Below are 15,943 nucleotides of genomic sequence, written 5' to 3'. Positions count from 1 at the left end.
AGTCATGTCTGTAATGAGATGGTTTGGTGCTTTTAATTTTTTGCAGCTTTGGTTTTAGTTTTTCTCAGAAATCTCCCATTCAGATATTTTTGTGGGTATACTTCCCTGAATAGGTTTCTTCGTTAATCTTAAAGTACATGCTTGGCTGATGGCTAACCAGCCATTTGCTCTCTGTTCTTCCTCCTTAATCCCCCATCCCCATTCTTCCAGTTTTACACTTTATTACAAATGTATATGCAGTGTAAATACATAATGCTATTACTCTTTTCAGTTGGGTTATTACTGTTTCTTCTTCTATTGCCTTTAGTTTTTCATGCTCTTTTTAAATATGCCCTACTGCTTACCAAAAGTCCCTGGTATAAATACCATAATATTTCTGTTCATGTTCTTTGGTCCACATAATACATCAATAGTCTCAGTTACATTTATAAAGTTCTTTAATTTAAATAATGCAAAAAGTTGATTCTTTTTTTTAAAACTCAAATGAGGCTTAGAATTTTTAATATCACATAAGTAGTTTTTAATGACAAAGCATAAATGCCTTACCAAATAAAATAGAACATTTTTTTAAATTTTATTTGATTTTTCAATTTTTCCCCATGGTTTCCATGATTCTTTTTGTCTCCCTCCCATCTCCCCCCCAACCCCTATCTGACAAGCAATTTCACTGGGTTATACATATATTACCACTCAAATCCTATTTCCATATTATTCATTTTTGTAATAGAGTAATCTTTTAAAACCAAAACCACAAATCATATACCCATATAAACAAGTGATAAGTCACATGTTTTCTTCTGAATTTCTACTCCTTCATTTCTTTCCCTAAATGTTTATAGCATTCTTTCTCATAAGCCCCTCAGAATTGTCCTAGATCATTGTGTTGCTTTTAGTAGTAAAGTCTATCATCACATTTGATCGTCCCACAATGTTTCAGTTATTGTGTATAATATTCTCCTGTTTCTACTTATTTCACTCCACATCAGTTCATGTAGGTCCTTCCAGTTCTTATAGAAATCAAACAGTTCATTATTCTTCATAGCACAATAGTATTCCATCACCATCATATACCACAATTTATTCAGTCATTTCCCAATCAAGGGACAACTCCTCATTTTCCAATTTTTTGCCACCACAAAAAGTGCAGCTATGATATTTTTGTACAAACAGAACATTTCCCTTTTTTCTTTTCCAAAGACCTTTGGGCATAATTCCAAATTGCCTTCCAAAATGGTTAGATCAGTTCACAACTCCACTAGCAATGCATTAGTGTCTCAGTTTTGCCACATCCCCTCCAACATTTATTATTTTCCTTTACTGTCATATTGACTAATCTACTAGGTGTAAGGTGATACTTCAGAGTTGTTTTGATTTGCATTTCTCTAATCAGGAGGGGTTCAGAACATTTTTTCATATGATTATTGATAGTTTTGATTTCTTCTTCTGAAAACTGCCTGTTCCTATCCCTTAACCATTTATCAATTGGGAAATGATTTAATTTCTTATAAATTTCACTTAGTTCTTTGTTTATTTGAGAAATTAGACCTTTGTCGGAGAATTTTGTTATAAAAACTTTTCCCAGTTTGTTGCTTCCCTTCTAATTTTGGTTATATTGATTTTGTTTCTATAAAACCTTTTTTAATTTAATATAATCAAAACTTTTTATTTTACATGTTGTAATGTTCACTCTCTCTTGCTTGGTCTTAAATTCTTTCCTTCCCCATAGCTCAGACAAGTATATTACTTCATGTTCACCTAATTTTCTTATAATGTCACTTTTTATGTTTAAATCATATAACCTATTTTGAACAGAAAGTGGATTTCTTGTTAATCTTTGAAAAGTCTTAAAAGCATACTAATGTATACATTGTGGTTAACAGTATATTTTAAAAATTATCTCCTAATTCTGTGCCCCTCCCAACTTAAATGTTTTTTTAAATGCTGCTTGGTATTGGGGGAGGGGTGGTAGCAGCCAGGTGGCTCCATGCATTGAGAGTCAGGTCCAAGAGATGGGAGGTCCTCATTTCAAATCTGGTCTCAGACACTTCCTAGGTGTGTGACCCTGGGCAAGTCACTTAACTCCCATTGACTAGCCCTTACCATTCTTATGCCTTAAAACTGACACACAGTATTGATTCTAAGATGGAAGATATAGGTTTTAAGAATAAATGAATTATTTTGGATGAAATTCTTTTGACTGCTATGGTTTTAAGTATTTTCTACCTACTTAGCCATTTAGATTTTATTTTTCTTACAGAGTTAAAAGATTTGGCAGATTGTATTATCTATACATTTAGAAAGATTTTTAATTTGTTCCGCTCTGATTAGGCAAAGTAATTTCTATTCTTACCAATAAGCAATTTACAAACTTCTTGGAATAAATTCTTTGAATGTAAATTACCTGAGTAACTGATGCATTATAGAGAGTAATGCTAACTGATTTTCCCTGATACATATACACGAATAATATCAAATATTAAAACATGACCTCATTTTTTCACAAAATCCTCCATACAGGTTTCCTATGGGATCAACTCTGACATGCAAATTGTTATAGGCAGATTTCATTTACAATCACCTTTCATTTCTCCTCCACACTCTTCTGGAAAGCACATGTTCAAAAACCTGAAGAGCATTTAGCAGGACAACAAAGATAAAACTAGCTAAAATGTGTCCCTTAAAATGCCAGTTTAAAATGCTCAAAAACTAGTGGGAACAAGTTGGGACCCATATCTCTGAGGTGTAGCAGTAGATATGAAGTTTGGCAGTCAGGAAAAGTCTCTTGAAATTAGTCTTGTTTGGTCAGAGCTACCTGTTCCCATGAGGCATAAGTGAAAAGACTATTCAAAACATGGAAGACCGTCTTTGCAATGTTCAGAAAATACAAATAGCTCAATTTTACTGAAACATAGAATACACAGGGAAATAATCAGGAATTAGCCTAGAAAAAAAAAAAGCCTGGAACCAGATTGTGAAAGAAAGGTAGAGGAAAAGAGTTTATATTCCACCCTAATGACAACTGAATCTTAAGCAGGGACCTGACATAGTCAAACCTGTGCTTTAAAGAATATCAATTTGGTAACTATGTGGAGAATGAGTTAAGAATAATAATCTACTGTGAAATTTGCAAAGCATTCTACAAATACACTGTTTTATCCTCATAACAACCTTGAGAGGTAGGTTGATGCTATTATTATCCTTATTTTATAGATGAAACCAAGACAGAAAGATTAAGTCTCTTGCCCAAGATCACACAACTAATAAGTGTTTGAGGCTAGTTTTGAACTGAAGTCTTCCTGATTCCCAGTCCCACACTCTCTGCACTGTACCACCTACATGCTCTGGGATGAATTGGAGATTAGAGAAAATGGATTCAGGGATACCACATAAGAAGCTATTAGTCTAATTCATAGATGAGAGACAAAGAAAAAAAAAAAAGAAATGGTTCCTGTTTTTAAAGAACTTATATTCTGAAAGAGGCAGTAGACACACATGTAGATCTATACAATGAAAAGTGAAGAATCAGGAAGGACCTCAAGTAAATTTTGGAACTTGAACTGAGTCTTAAAAGAAACAGAAGATCTAAAAGGCAGAAGTGGAGCAGACTTCATGTCAGGCATTAGGCAAGAAAAAGGCAGGAAGATGGGTCATCATCTCATGTGTGGAGAACTGTAAGAAGAAAGGCCATTTTGACTAGACCTTAGAACTATGTGGATTTAAGGCTTAAAAGTTCAGAATTCCTGGAGTATTATGTAAGGGCAGGAATTGGGATGAAGAGGAAGACTATGAGCCAGATATTATTGAAAAAGATCTGGGACAAAATAAATAATAGCAACCAACATGTGCATAGGGTGAGAAAAGAGTTGCAGTTTTAGGGATAGAGCTGGGTTTTGTTTTTGTTTTTTACTTTGGTTTTAAAAAAATAAATCCTCAGTAACAGAATTGTAGAAGAATAATCATCTAAATTTTTGGTCTTTCCGGTAGCTGGCACTGTGATGTTTGTTGACTTCAATTGAATGGTTGCTTGAGTAAAACAGTAAGTGGAGAAATCCTAGTTCATTGGCCTTTATATTTTTAGTTCAATAAATATCTGTTTAAAAAATGAAAATTGGGAGAAAGAGTAACCTGTGAAGAGCTGGGAGAAAAGAAATGTCTTGGAAACCAATTGAAATGTAGTTTCTAGTGTAATAAATCATTCATTACTTGGTAGTTGATATTTCCATAAAGTTGAATTACACATCTCCATTTATTTTTAAGGACCTGGATGTTATTTTGTCTCTTTGTAACTAATGAATAAGTAATCAAAAGCTCAACTCCTCAGTAAAAAAACAACTAAGCTTTTAATAGATTAATTTCCTTTTTTTTAAGGAATTGAAGAATTATACACACATAAATACACATAAGCCTATGTACATAAAAGTAATATTAAATACTCTTAACAAATAACCCTAGGAAATTTGTACACTAAAATTTTGCAATTACGTTTTTAGACTTTTAAAGTATAGTTTCATCATATGGTAAGAAATATTTCTTCAATTTGTAAAATAGTTTTCAACCACTGAAGATTATCTTTTAAGAAATAAACATATAACACATAATAGTAATTATTCATATATCAAAAAATAGAGCAATTAGGCTCTGAAAAGTAGAGAAGAGGAGGGAGAGGATTTCAGAATGTCGAGTGTGTTGCACTTTAGGATATTGGGTGAATCAAAATCAGTGGAGGAACATAGTTTGTGAAAAGAAGTTTTACAAACAAGACTGGAGAGTTCAGTGAAAGCTAAGGCTATCACTTTAAGGATTAGGTTTAAAAATTTGCATTTTCCTCTATAAGTAACAATAAATTATGGGGAGTAATATAGAAATTTAATTTTGATTAACTTAAAATACCAGAAATTTAGGATTGTTTCTGTAAGACTTGATTGTTTTCCTCCTTTAATAAATTTATTTTTTATTTTTAACATTCTTTTTTTTAAGTTTTGAATTCTGAAAACTCTCCCTCCCTCCATTCCCCTGGCCATTGAAAAGTCAAGCAAATTTATATCAACCATACATGTGAAATCATGCAAGATATATTTCCCTATTAGCCATATTTTTAAAAATAAAGTAAAAGAATCAATACTTCAATTTGTACTCAGAATTCATCATTTCTTTCTCTGGCGGTGGATAGCATTTTTTATCAGGTGTCCTTCTGAATTTTCTTGGATCATTGTATTGCTGATAATAGCCAAGTCTTTCACAGTTGATGATCTTCTCAATATTGCTGTTATTGTGTAAAATATTCTCCAAGTTGTGCTTTTTTTACTTAGTATCAATTCATATAAGTCTTCAAGGTTTTTCTGAAATCATCCTACTTGTCGTTTCTTAAAGCATAGTAATATTCCATCACAATTATATATTACAACTTGTTCAACTATTCCCCAATTTTAGGTATCACCTCAAATTTCCAAATCTTTACCACCACAAAAAGAGCTGCTATAAATATATAAAGGTCCTTTTCCTATTATCTCTTTGGGATACAGATCTAGTAGTAGTATTGCTGGGTCATAGTTTTATATCCCTTTGGCTATAGTTCCCTCAAGCATTTGTAAATTTCCTTTTCTGTCATATTAACCAGTTTGATAGGTATGAGTTGTTTGAAATTGCATTGCTCTAATCAATAGTTATTTAAAGCATTTTTTTCATATAACTAGATAGTTTTGATTTCTTCTTCTGAAACCTGGCTGTTCATATCCTTTGACAACTTATCAGCTGGTGAATGTCTTTTATTTTTATAAATTTGGCTCAGTTCTCAGTTTGGCCTTCATCAGTGAAATTTGCTGTAAATTTTTTTCATTATCTGTTGTTTCCTTCTAATCTTGCCTGCACTGTTTTGTTTGTGCAAAACCTTTTTTATTTAATGTAATCAAAATTATCTATTTCACTTTCCATGATTCCTTCTCTATGTTGTTTTGTTATAAAGCCTTCTCTTGTTCAGAGATCTGAGAGGTAAAATTTTCCACATTCCTATACTTGTGATATCACCTTTTATGTCTAAATCATGTGCACATTTTAGCCATAAATTGTTAAGCAGTCTGAGTTAAAAAAGAGGTTTTTCTTATGAAAATATCTGTTCTGAATCTCAGAGTGTTACAAACATAATCATTTTTATGAACCTTTGTGTTGGCACTTATATGTTTAGGTTCTAGTAATAAACACTTTCTATGCCGGTTTAGTAGTTATTAATTAGTAGTTATCAAAGCTGCCCTTGTTTCATTTTTAAGTGGAAACTTAACTAATGCCTCTGATAATAACCAGAGGTCAAGCTTTTTTGTAGCAAAAAGCACAACTACAAATTAAATTTTGATACATATTTTTTAAGAAGCCAAATGACTTTTTGTACTTTGTTTTATTGGCAGTAATCATCTAATTTATCACTGAGGTTTGCATGTATCTTTTCCCTGTTCCTGTCATGGATTTGATTACAAAGATTAACTGCTTTCATGTGGTGAGTGGGCCTTTCTAAAAAGATTATATAGGGTCTTCTTAAATGTTTTATCTAAAAGAAGGAATATAATGGGATCTGTGCTACTTCTAGCAGCAGCAAGACAGATAAGGAAATTTTTTATTTCTACTAAGTATGTCAGCTGTTGGCTGTCATTTGTTTTGTTTAGTGCACAAAAAATGGGGATAAAAATACTATATGGAAGAAAGCAAAATATCAATAGAAATTGAATCACTAAAAGGTGTCTTTTCACTGAACAGTAAATGGAATATTTCTTTGTAATGGATGTACTTTTCCTTATTTTTCTCAGATAGCTGACAAAAGAATAATATGACAGCAGTACCACTAGGAAACAAGAATCAACAAATGCAGTTCCAACAAGTCTAGCATTCTGAGAAATGCTAGCACCATGTTCTGTCTTCCAGCTATAGCACTTTTCCCCACTTTCTTGTGAAAGTTCCACAGCAGAGTAATACACAACGACTGGGATTGTTATGGCCAATACAGTCCCCCATATAAAACAGCACAGCTTTTTGGCAAAGTTGGGTTGGCAGAATTTTTTTAGTATATGCCCATAAAATATTTTCTCATAGAATGAAGCATTCTCTTCCAGCGTAAAGTCCTTTTTCATAAGGGTAGCATAACGACTTATGGCAATCCAACTTAAAGTAGTGAGACTGACAAACATGCCAATATGCAAGAACAGTGTACCCAAGAAATTGACCACCTTGCATTTTACTGAACTGTATGTCCATTTAAATCCTTCCATGAAATAGATACTCATAAAAGGCATAGCACTGCATACAAGCAGATTTGCGGTCAAAAGATTTATTAAGTAGATGTGTGTTGATGTTTTCCTACCAATCTTTCTTAAAAATATCCAGTGTGAGAGTATGTTCCCCAAAAGGCCCAGAATGCATAGAAAAATATAAATGATAGGTAAAGCAACTAGAGAGGCCACTGTTTGTTGAATATATGTTGAATTGTAACCCATTTGTACCATATTTTCTTGAATGCAGTGCAGGATCTGGAATAGAATTATACAAAAAGTTGCTTTAATATTATAATTCTGAATAGTATTTAGAGAAAATAAAATTATTATTACTGCTGCTAAAATAGATGAAAAATATCATTGTCTTCTATATTCTAAATTGTTGTATTGAATGAAAACCAGTTAACAGAGTGCTTACTGCAATGGAAAAGGCCTGTATCTAAAAAATACAAATATAAACAAATAATTTAAAATGCAAATATTTGTTACTTTTTACTAAGTAAATTTAAAGTTCTTCAGGATTCATTTAAATTAATTAATGGTAGTAATAATTTATTTTTCTCAAACAATAGTAATTATTTAAAAGTACATTATTATGGTAGATCCTCACTAATCAGAAAGAGACCCCATTTGATTCAGTTTAAAAAGTGCTTATAATAATTTAAAAATTTGTTGGTCAAATATAATGCAAACCTACTACATTTAACAGAAAGTTTACAAAATGTTGCCAGGTGAAGGTCAGTCACACTGACATTAAGTGAAACCTATTACCACATCTTCCATGTACCATGTCTGTGGCATGCATAATCTAACACTCCTCTCCTTAGCCCCATTCCAGCTATAGAAGTATAATTAAATCAGTATAATCATCACTACTTCTTTAATGCAGAAAATATTACACTAATATTTTTGCTTAGAAAATCCTTCCTTTATAGTTCAAGGGTATACTTCAGTCCAGCAGAGCAGAAAATAATGTAAGTCCTCAATTGAGTTCTTATCTGAGACAAGGACAAAATGTAAATCACAAGAATGATGAACAGACCTAATCAGTTATAGTGTGATCATCCCCAAATACTCTTAACATTTTCTTCAAAATCCATTTAATATCTAATACTATGAAAATTACTTTTTTCTACTGATAGTTGAAGATTGTCTCAATTGAAATATTTTAGTTTTTTCAAAGAACAAACTATTTTAATCCTAACAACATTGCATATGTACTTTTTATTTTTCTCATTTGCTTCAAAGATCACACATGAATCCCTGAAGAGTATCATTGTAAATCATAGATTGTGGCTTGTTCATTCTTGTTATAGAAAGCTAGAAAAGGGCTGATTAGCAAAAGCAGAGGAAAAGTCTAGTGGGAATAGAGAAAATTTTCAACTGAAGTCTATTATGAGGAGCAAACAAAAAACTAATTTGACTTACAATCAGTATCCCTGTTTATGCAATATAACAGTACGTCTCTAAGTAATATAACATGTGAACTATTTTATAAGTCTTAAAGTAGTATGTGAAGTTTGATCATTATGAGATACTTTAGGTCCTTTAAAGTTTGTTAAAGAATTCTTTTCTAAAATTCATTCTCAAAGGGTAAAAAACGTTGACACAGTATTTATAGTTCCATTTTTAATGTCATATATTTTATGATTATTTAGAATTTAACAAAACAGGAGTGCTTTCACATCTTACATTAAAAGATTTTAGTTTATAAAATTATACCCATGTTGAAGTGGATGGGCATTAAACATTTACTAAGCATTTATACGCTATGCGCAGTACTAAGGGCCAAGGATATAAATACAAGCTATAGGAAAGGCTTCCTTCAAGGAGCTTACATTCCAGGGTCAGAAAGACATAAAAGACATAAAAGGGAGATGAAAAAAAAAGAATAGGGAAGAAGGTACCCATGTTGGGACATGGTGGCAATATCCAGAAAGTATTGTTAAAGAGGCCTGCCTATTATCTTCAAGATGCCAAAAGATGCCAGATTTTATTTTAATCCAACAAATGTTTTCTTCAGTGCCTACTGTGAATAGAAATTTCTATGCACTGGGAGAGATAGTTTAGTGAATGTACTTTTACCACTGACACTGACCTCACAATCTCCACATCTTAATATCTTCATGAATTGCTTTGATCAAAACAATTCATCATATGATAACCAACCTTCTAGTTATGTGTATCTTCAAACTTAGACTAGCCCTCAGAAGACAGACATTATCTGGCACTGTTTCTTGTACTCCAAGCCTTTTAAGTGAGACAGAACTTGTGCTTCACCAGCAAGGGGAAACTAAGGTCAGGTTACCTCAGCAGGACAGTGAAGTGTCAGAGTAAAACTTTAGTGGGAAAAAAAAATAACTTAGTCTAGATAGAGATGTATTTTTTCAGAAAGAAGGAAATGAAGTGATTAGGGTTTTGAAGTCTAACAGACTTAAGTTTACAATATATATCCATTTCTATTTATACTCTCTAAACCACGAGCCAGGAAACTATAACCTGTGGGCCAAATTCTGCCTATTGCCTGTTTTCGTACAGCAAACCAAAAATGGTTTTCAATTTTAAAATAAAATTCTATTGTATTTTTAAATGTAAAAACTATTCTTAGCTTACTGGACATAGAGAAACAGGTAGAAATCCTGATTTGGTCCTTACTACATAGGTTTGCCAACCCAACATACTTTGCCAATGTCTCCCATATGTTCTGGAATCAGATATTAACTTTGGAATTTATATCTAGAAAATGGTTCTTGAGGCTATGAACCTGAATTCTATTGTTCTAACAATTTTAAGAAAGCAAATTATATAGGTAAAAATATATAACAATCTATTATGATAATAATATTTGTAAAGAGCACTTACTAATCATTTTGCATATATTATCTGTGTTTAGTCTTCAGAATAATGATAAGATCATTATTATAAGTATTGACTACATTTTACAAATTAGGAATTTGAGTTTCAGTTGAGTGAGCTTAAGGTACCCACATATCTATTAAGTTTTTGAGGTTTATCTTTCTAGCTCTCTTTCCACTATATGCTACCTCTCAAACTATAACTTCATTGATTTCTAAAACACCTTCGAGGCAGCTAGGTGCCTCAATGGATTGAGAGCCAGGCCTAAAGACAGGAGGTTGGTTCTAGGTTCAAATCTGGCCTCAAACATTTCCTAGCTGTGTGACCCTGGGCAAGTCACTTAATCCCCATTGCCTAGCCATTACTGCTCTTCTACCTTTTATTGGTTCTAAGACAGAAGGTAAGGGTTAAAGAAAAGAAAAGAAAAAAGAATACCAAAGTTGAAATGAATATATTATCTTAAACAAAATTTAAATCCCCAAACTAAACTGGCTTTGATTTCATATGTACTGTGCAGTCTATTTTTATAATGCTGATTACTTTATTTTTATTTATCTGTAAAAAGTATCTTTCCAATAGAATATAAACTTCTTGAAGGCAAAGACTGTTTCCCCCACCCTTTAACTCCTTAGTAGCTAACCCAATACTTTCTTTGCACATAACTCTTAATAAGTATTTGCTGAATTGAATACCTTTAGATATTGACATGACCATTCATTAACTTCACAATTTTGCTTCCTTTTTAAAAACTATCAGAATCATCCAAAAATGAAGAAGGCATGTGGTGTAATGGAGACTACTAAACTTGGCCTCAAGGGTGATAGCTACCTTCAAACTTCCCCCAACACATTAACTGTGTGGCCATGAGCAAGATATCAAAACTCCTTGGGCTTGAGCTTCTTTATCTGTAAAATCCGTATAATAGTAATTGTAGTACCTATCTCAGAGTTGGTTTAGAAATCAGGTATGTAAAGTGCTTTTGTGAATCTAAAAGCACTAAGTGTTATGAGAAAGGGGAATAGATAGTATTGATTAGTCATGTCAAAAAAAAGTTGAGTTTCCATTTCACTGTAACTCGTAACAAGTAGCATCTGAGTGCCTCTTTAAGCTTCTTAAATACTACACGGAGAGAAAGAGTGGTGGAAAAGTTGTGTATAATTTTTCAGTATATGTTTTGAATAGCAAACTAATATTTTGAACTTCATACTTATTGTTCTTTTTCATTTCAAAAAATGTGTATCTTGCAAAAACTCTAAAGCAGATGTAGAAAGATCTTATAATTTATATAAAGACCAAAAAATAAGTAAATTGCACAAATTATCTTCTTTCTAATAAGAGATTTTAGTGCAGCTTTCTGCTTTAAAGTAAAATAAGTAACATATCACCAAAATATCTAACTTCAAAACACATTAAAAGTATCTTCTGAGTTTGATTGAATTGAATTCAATTGCTGTTTTGATGAATTTTTAAAATACATCTATATAACATAATTATACATCCTCTTATGAACATTTATATAGTTCTAAAAAATTCTAGTTTTCAATATCTTCAATATTTTTTACCTGATAAACTGACAGTCTGCCTTACCTGTGTGAGATGATGTAAGATGATCCTCAAATTCACCAATGATGAATTTCAGACATGAGTTTCTCAAGTCACTGTTGCAACATTCTTGTATTTCAGAAAAACATAGTTTCTTTTATGGTCCCCTTAGATGATTTTCAGAGGATTGAAGTATTCTAAATTAGCTCTTTTAAAAAAAAAAAAAAAAAAAAAAAACAAAGCCTAGAGTGCGTTATACAGGTTCAGTGTTTGAAATAAATGTCACAGCAGAAAACAAATCTATTTTAGTTCCTTAAGGTCTGAGGAAGTTAATAAACTGTAGTTCCTTATTGGTTATTTTAAGTTTTGGATTAGCTATCTCACCCAAATTATGCTTTTAAAAAAGGTAGAAATATTTAAATCTTTAAAAAAAAGCTAGATAAGAATATCTTTTTAATCGTGGGAGTTGTTAGTATTACACAGAGAAAAAGACTTCTATAGCCATCTTTTGGTCACATAGCATTAGTTACAGAGAGGACTGAAACGTAGTCAGGCTGCATTAAAACAAGATGATTCAAAGCAGATATCTAATTGATGATAATTCACTAGTATTATCTTTGTACCTATAAGGCACCTCTTTCTGCCAGTGGAAACATAAATAAACTGTAGAAGTCTCTGGGAATTCCAATATTTTGGTGTATACATAGGAATCTTCATTTCAGAAAAAGTTACCAAGGTTATAGGTATGAATATAAAAAGTTGGAGACAGGGTGAACTCTCTTAATATAAATACTGAATTAATAAAACCTCTATCCATTTTCTCAAATGAAGACCTCCAAACATGTAAATAAATATAGCTACAAGGTCATATCTAACAACAAACACTATTCCTTTACATAGAATCATGTTAGATCTGGAAAGGACCTAAGAGATCAGATCCCCTGTTCAAACCCCTCATCTTACAAATAGGGAAACTGAAACGTTTATGATTAAATTACTTGTCTTGAGTTACAGAGTTAATAATTGGCAGTTCTGGCTTTCTGATTCTAAATCTAGTGTTCTCATCATGCTACCACACTGCATTCTTAAATGACCAAATAAAAATATGGAAAGAGAGAGCTGGTGTTCTAAATTGTTTGTCGCATAGAATTCCATATTTTATTCATTTGTCATATTTAAATATAATGCAGTATTTTACCATTTGGAATTTTTAAGATTCTTTTATTTCCCATAATTGAAATAATTTTGTCATGCCATTTTTATAATCTTCTTTTGAGAAAATGCAGAATATCCAGACCCTCATATGTGAGGTATTTGGTCTTAATTACTGTAGTCAGTGGCAGTGTTAAATTCACTCTGTAACTTCTGGCATTTTGTTTCTCCTTCAGTTACTATCACTGTTTCTCAAAAAGATTGCCTAAATAAAAAGATCATTCTAAAGAGTCTAGAAGAGAGGCCAAGAAGATTATATGAGCTGATATTTGAGTTCATTCTTAAGCTTTCTTTCTTAGATTTCAGAGGCCAGGCAACTGTTACAGATTCTTTTCTCTGCTTGCATACCCCTTTGCATATTTCCACTGAATCAGAGATATACTGTCATAACTCGAGGTCAGAAGAAGGTAGTAGGGGAGACATACAGGAGAGGAAAAAAAGTTGCAGGCATATAGTTTAGAAGAAATATTTTAGCAAGTATATCTGAGGAAAAAGTGCATTCCATCTATATTGCAATGTGAAATAACTTTGAGATGTGTAGGCTGGTGTATTTTAGTCACCAGGCTAAGTAGTATATATATTATTCTAGGAGAAATAGAGCCATTGAAGATTTTTAAGCAAGTAGTTGGCATACTCATATGTATGCATTAAGAAGACTATTTTGGCAGCTGTGAAGGATGAATTTTTAAAAGGAGGCATTAAAGATTGGGAGAACAGTTAAAAAAATATTGTCGTAGTCCATATGAAAGGAGATGAAAGTATAAAGAGGGTTAGTTTAGCAGTGTAGGTTGAGAGGAAATGACAGATGCAAATGAGAATGTAGATTCAGAATTACATACTGAAAGCCAGTGATGACTCTTGGTTTTACAAGGCTGGGAAAATCATGATACTGGAAACATAAATGAAGATTCTTAGGCAAGAGCAGAGGAAAGGGTGACTAGTTTAGTTTTAGGCTCAATTTAACGCACTATTTTTAAGGGAAAGTTTAAAACTCAATATATAGACTTGGGGTCTAGAAGTGATAAAAATACAAGAATAAATGAGATGACTCAAAGAACAAGTGAGGCTGGGGATTGAGGGAAAGGGGACTTAGTCACTTTTAGGAAGTGGGAAGAAGAAGAGGGTGATTGGCAAGAGACCAAAAAATGACCAGACTGATAGGAAGAAAATCTTTTTTCTGGTTTTGTTGCAATTATCAGATGTCACTAAGAAATCAAAAAGGATAAGATCGAGAAAGACTTTGTAATTTAGCAATTTAAAAGTCATTTGTGACCTATAAATTTCTGGTTGAGTCATGAGATCAGAAGCCAGATTGCTAAGGTTTGAGAATTTAGGAAGTGGCAAGGTAATGAGGAAGTGGGTCAAGGACAGCAGTCATTTTTTTTTCTTTTAATTTGTATTTCTCTTATTATTAGTGAGTTGATAATTTCTTTGTTTTTATTTTATTTTTTAGAAAAATTTTTCCCATGATTCCCATGTTCCCAAGAACATGATTCATGTTCTTACTCTCTCCCCCCCAACTCACCCCCAACCCCATTCGAAGTGCATTTTTACTGGTTTCTTCATGTTTCATCGATCAAGACCTATTTCCATATTATTGATAGTTGTACTAGGGTGATTGTTTAGAGTTTACTTCCCAAATCATGTCCGCATCGACCCATGTGTTCAAGTAGTTGTTTTTCTTCTGTGTTTCCACTCCTGTAGTTCTTCCTCTGAATATGGGTAGCGTTCTTTCCCATAAATCCCTCAGAACTGTCCTGGGTCATTGCGTTGCTGCTAGTACAGAAGTACATTACATTCTGTTTTACCTCAGTATATCAGTTTCTGTGTACAATGTTCTCCTGGTTCTGCTCCTTTCACTCTGCATCAGTTCCTGGAGGTCATTCCAGTTCACATCAAATTCCTCCAGTTTATTATTCCTTTGAGCATAATAGTATTCCATCACCAACAGATACCACAATTTGTTCAGCCATTCCCCAATTGAAGGGCATACCCTCATTTTCCAGTTTTTTGCCACCACAAAGAGCACAGCTATAAATATTTTTGTACAAGTCTGTTTATCTATGATCTCTTTGAGGTACAAACCCAGGAATGGTATGGCTGGATCAAAGGGCAGGCAATCTTTTAGCTCTCTTTGGACATAGTTCAAAATTGCCATTTAAAATGTTTGGATCAATTCCCAACTCCACCAGCAGTGCATCAATGTCCCAATTTTGCCACATCCCCTCCAGCATTCATTACTCTCCCCTTCTTTCATTTTAGCCAATCTGCTAGGTGTGAGGTGATACTTCAGAGTTGTTTTGATTTGCATTTCTCTAATTATTAGAGATTTAGAACACTTTCTCATGTGCTTATTGATAGTTTTGATTTCTTTATCTAAAAATTGCCTATTCATGTTCATTGCCCATTTATCAATTGGAGAATGGCTTGATTTTTTTGTACAATTGATTTAGCTCCTTGTATATTTGAGTAATTGGAACTTTGTCAGAGTTTTTTGTTATAAAGATTTTTTCCCAGTTTGTTGTTTTGGTTCCATTGTTTTTGTTGTACAGAAACTTTTTAATATAATCAAAATTATTTTACATTTTGTAATTTTTTCTACCTCTTACTTGGTTTTAAATACTTTCCTTTCCCAGAGATCTGACAAGTATACTATTCTGTGTTCACCTAATTTTCTTATACTTTCCTTCTTTATATTCAAGTCATTCATCCATTCTGAATTTATCTTGGTGTAGGGTATGAGATATTGATCTAAACCTAATCTCTCCCAAATTGTTTTCCAAATTTCCCAGCAGTTTTTGTCAAATAGTGGATTTTTGTCCCAAAAGGTGTCCTCTTTGGATTTATCATAGACAATCTTGCTGAGGTTGCTTACCTCAAGTCTATTCCACTGATCCTCCCTTCTGTCTCTTAGCCAGTACCAGACTGTTTTGATGACCACTGCTTTATACTACAGTTTAAAATCTGCTACTGATAGGCCACCTTCCTTCACATTTTTTTTCATTATTTCCCTTTATATTCTTGATCTTTTGTTCTTCCAAACGACCTTTGTTATGGTTTTTTTCCTAATTCCGTAA

General features: G+C 32.6%; 2 protein-coding genes across 5 annotated transcripts in view; one reads left to right on the top strand and one right to left on the bottom strand.

Moving 5' to 3' along the window:
• Positions 1 to 15,943, top strand: part of CASK (calcium/calmodulin dependent serine protein kinase) — a 442,102-nt gene that overhangs the window by 242,800 nt on the left and 183,359 nt on the right. The gene's annotated exons all lie outside the window — the stretch shown is intronic.
• Positions 6,471 to 7,517, bottom strand: GPR82 (G protein-coupled receptor 82). Its single transcript, XM_044670186.1, has one exon. The coding sequence runs from the start codon at positions 7,485 to 7,487 to the stop codon at positions 6,471 to 6,473; it is 1,017 nt and encodes a 338-aa protein (XP_044526121.1). The 5' UTR covers positions 7,488 to 7,517.

Source organism: Gracilinanus agilis, chromosome 3, assembly GCF_016433145.1.
Source record: "Gracilinanus agilis isolate LMUSP501 chromosome 3, AgileGrace, whole genome shotgun sequence".
NCBI lineage: Eukaryota > Metazoa > Chordata > Mammalia > Didelphimorphia > Didelphidae > Gracilinanus > Gracilinanus agilis.
This window is presented reverse-complemented; position numbering and strand designations above follow the sequence as displayed.

Coding starts and splice junctions, on each gene's coding strand:
- GPR82 (XM_044670186.1), bottom strand. CDS start 7,487: ATGGTACAAATGGGTTACAATTCAACATATATTCAACAAACAGTGGCC.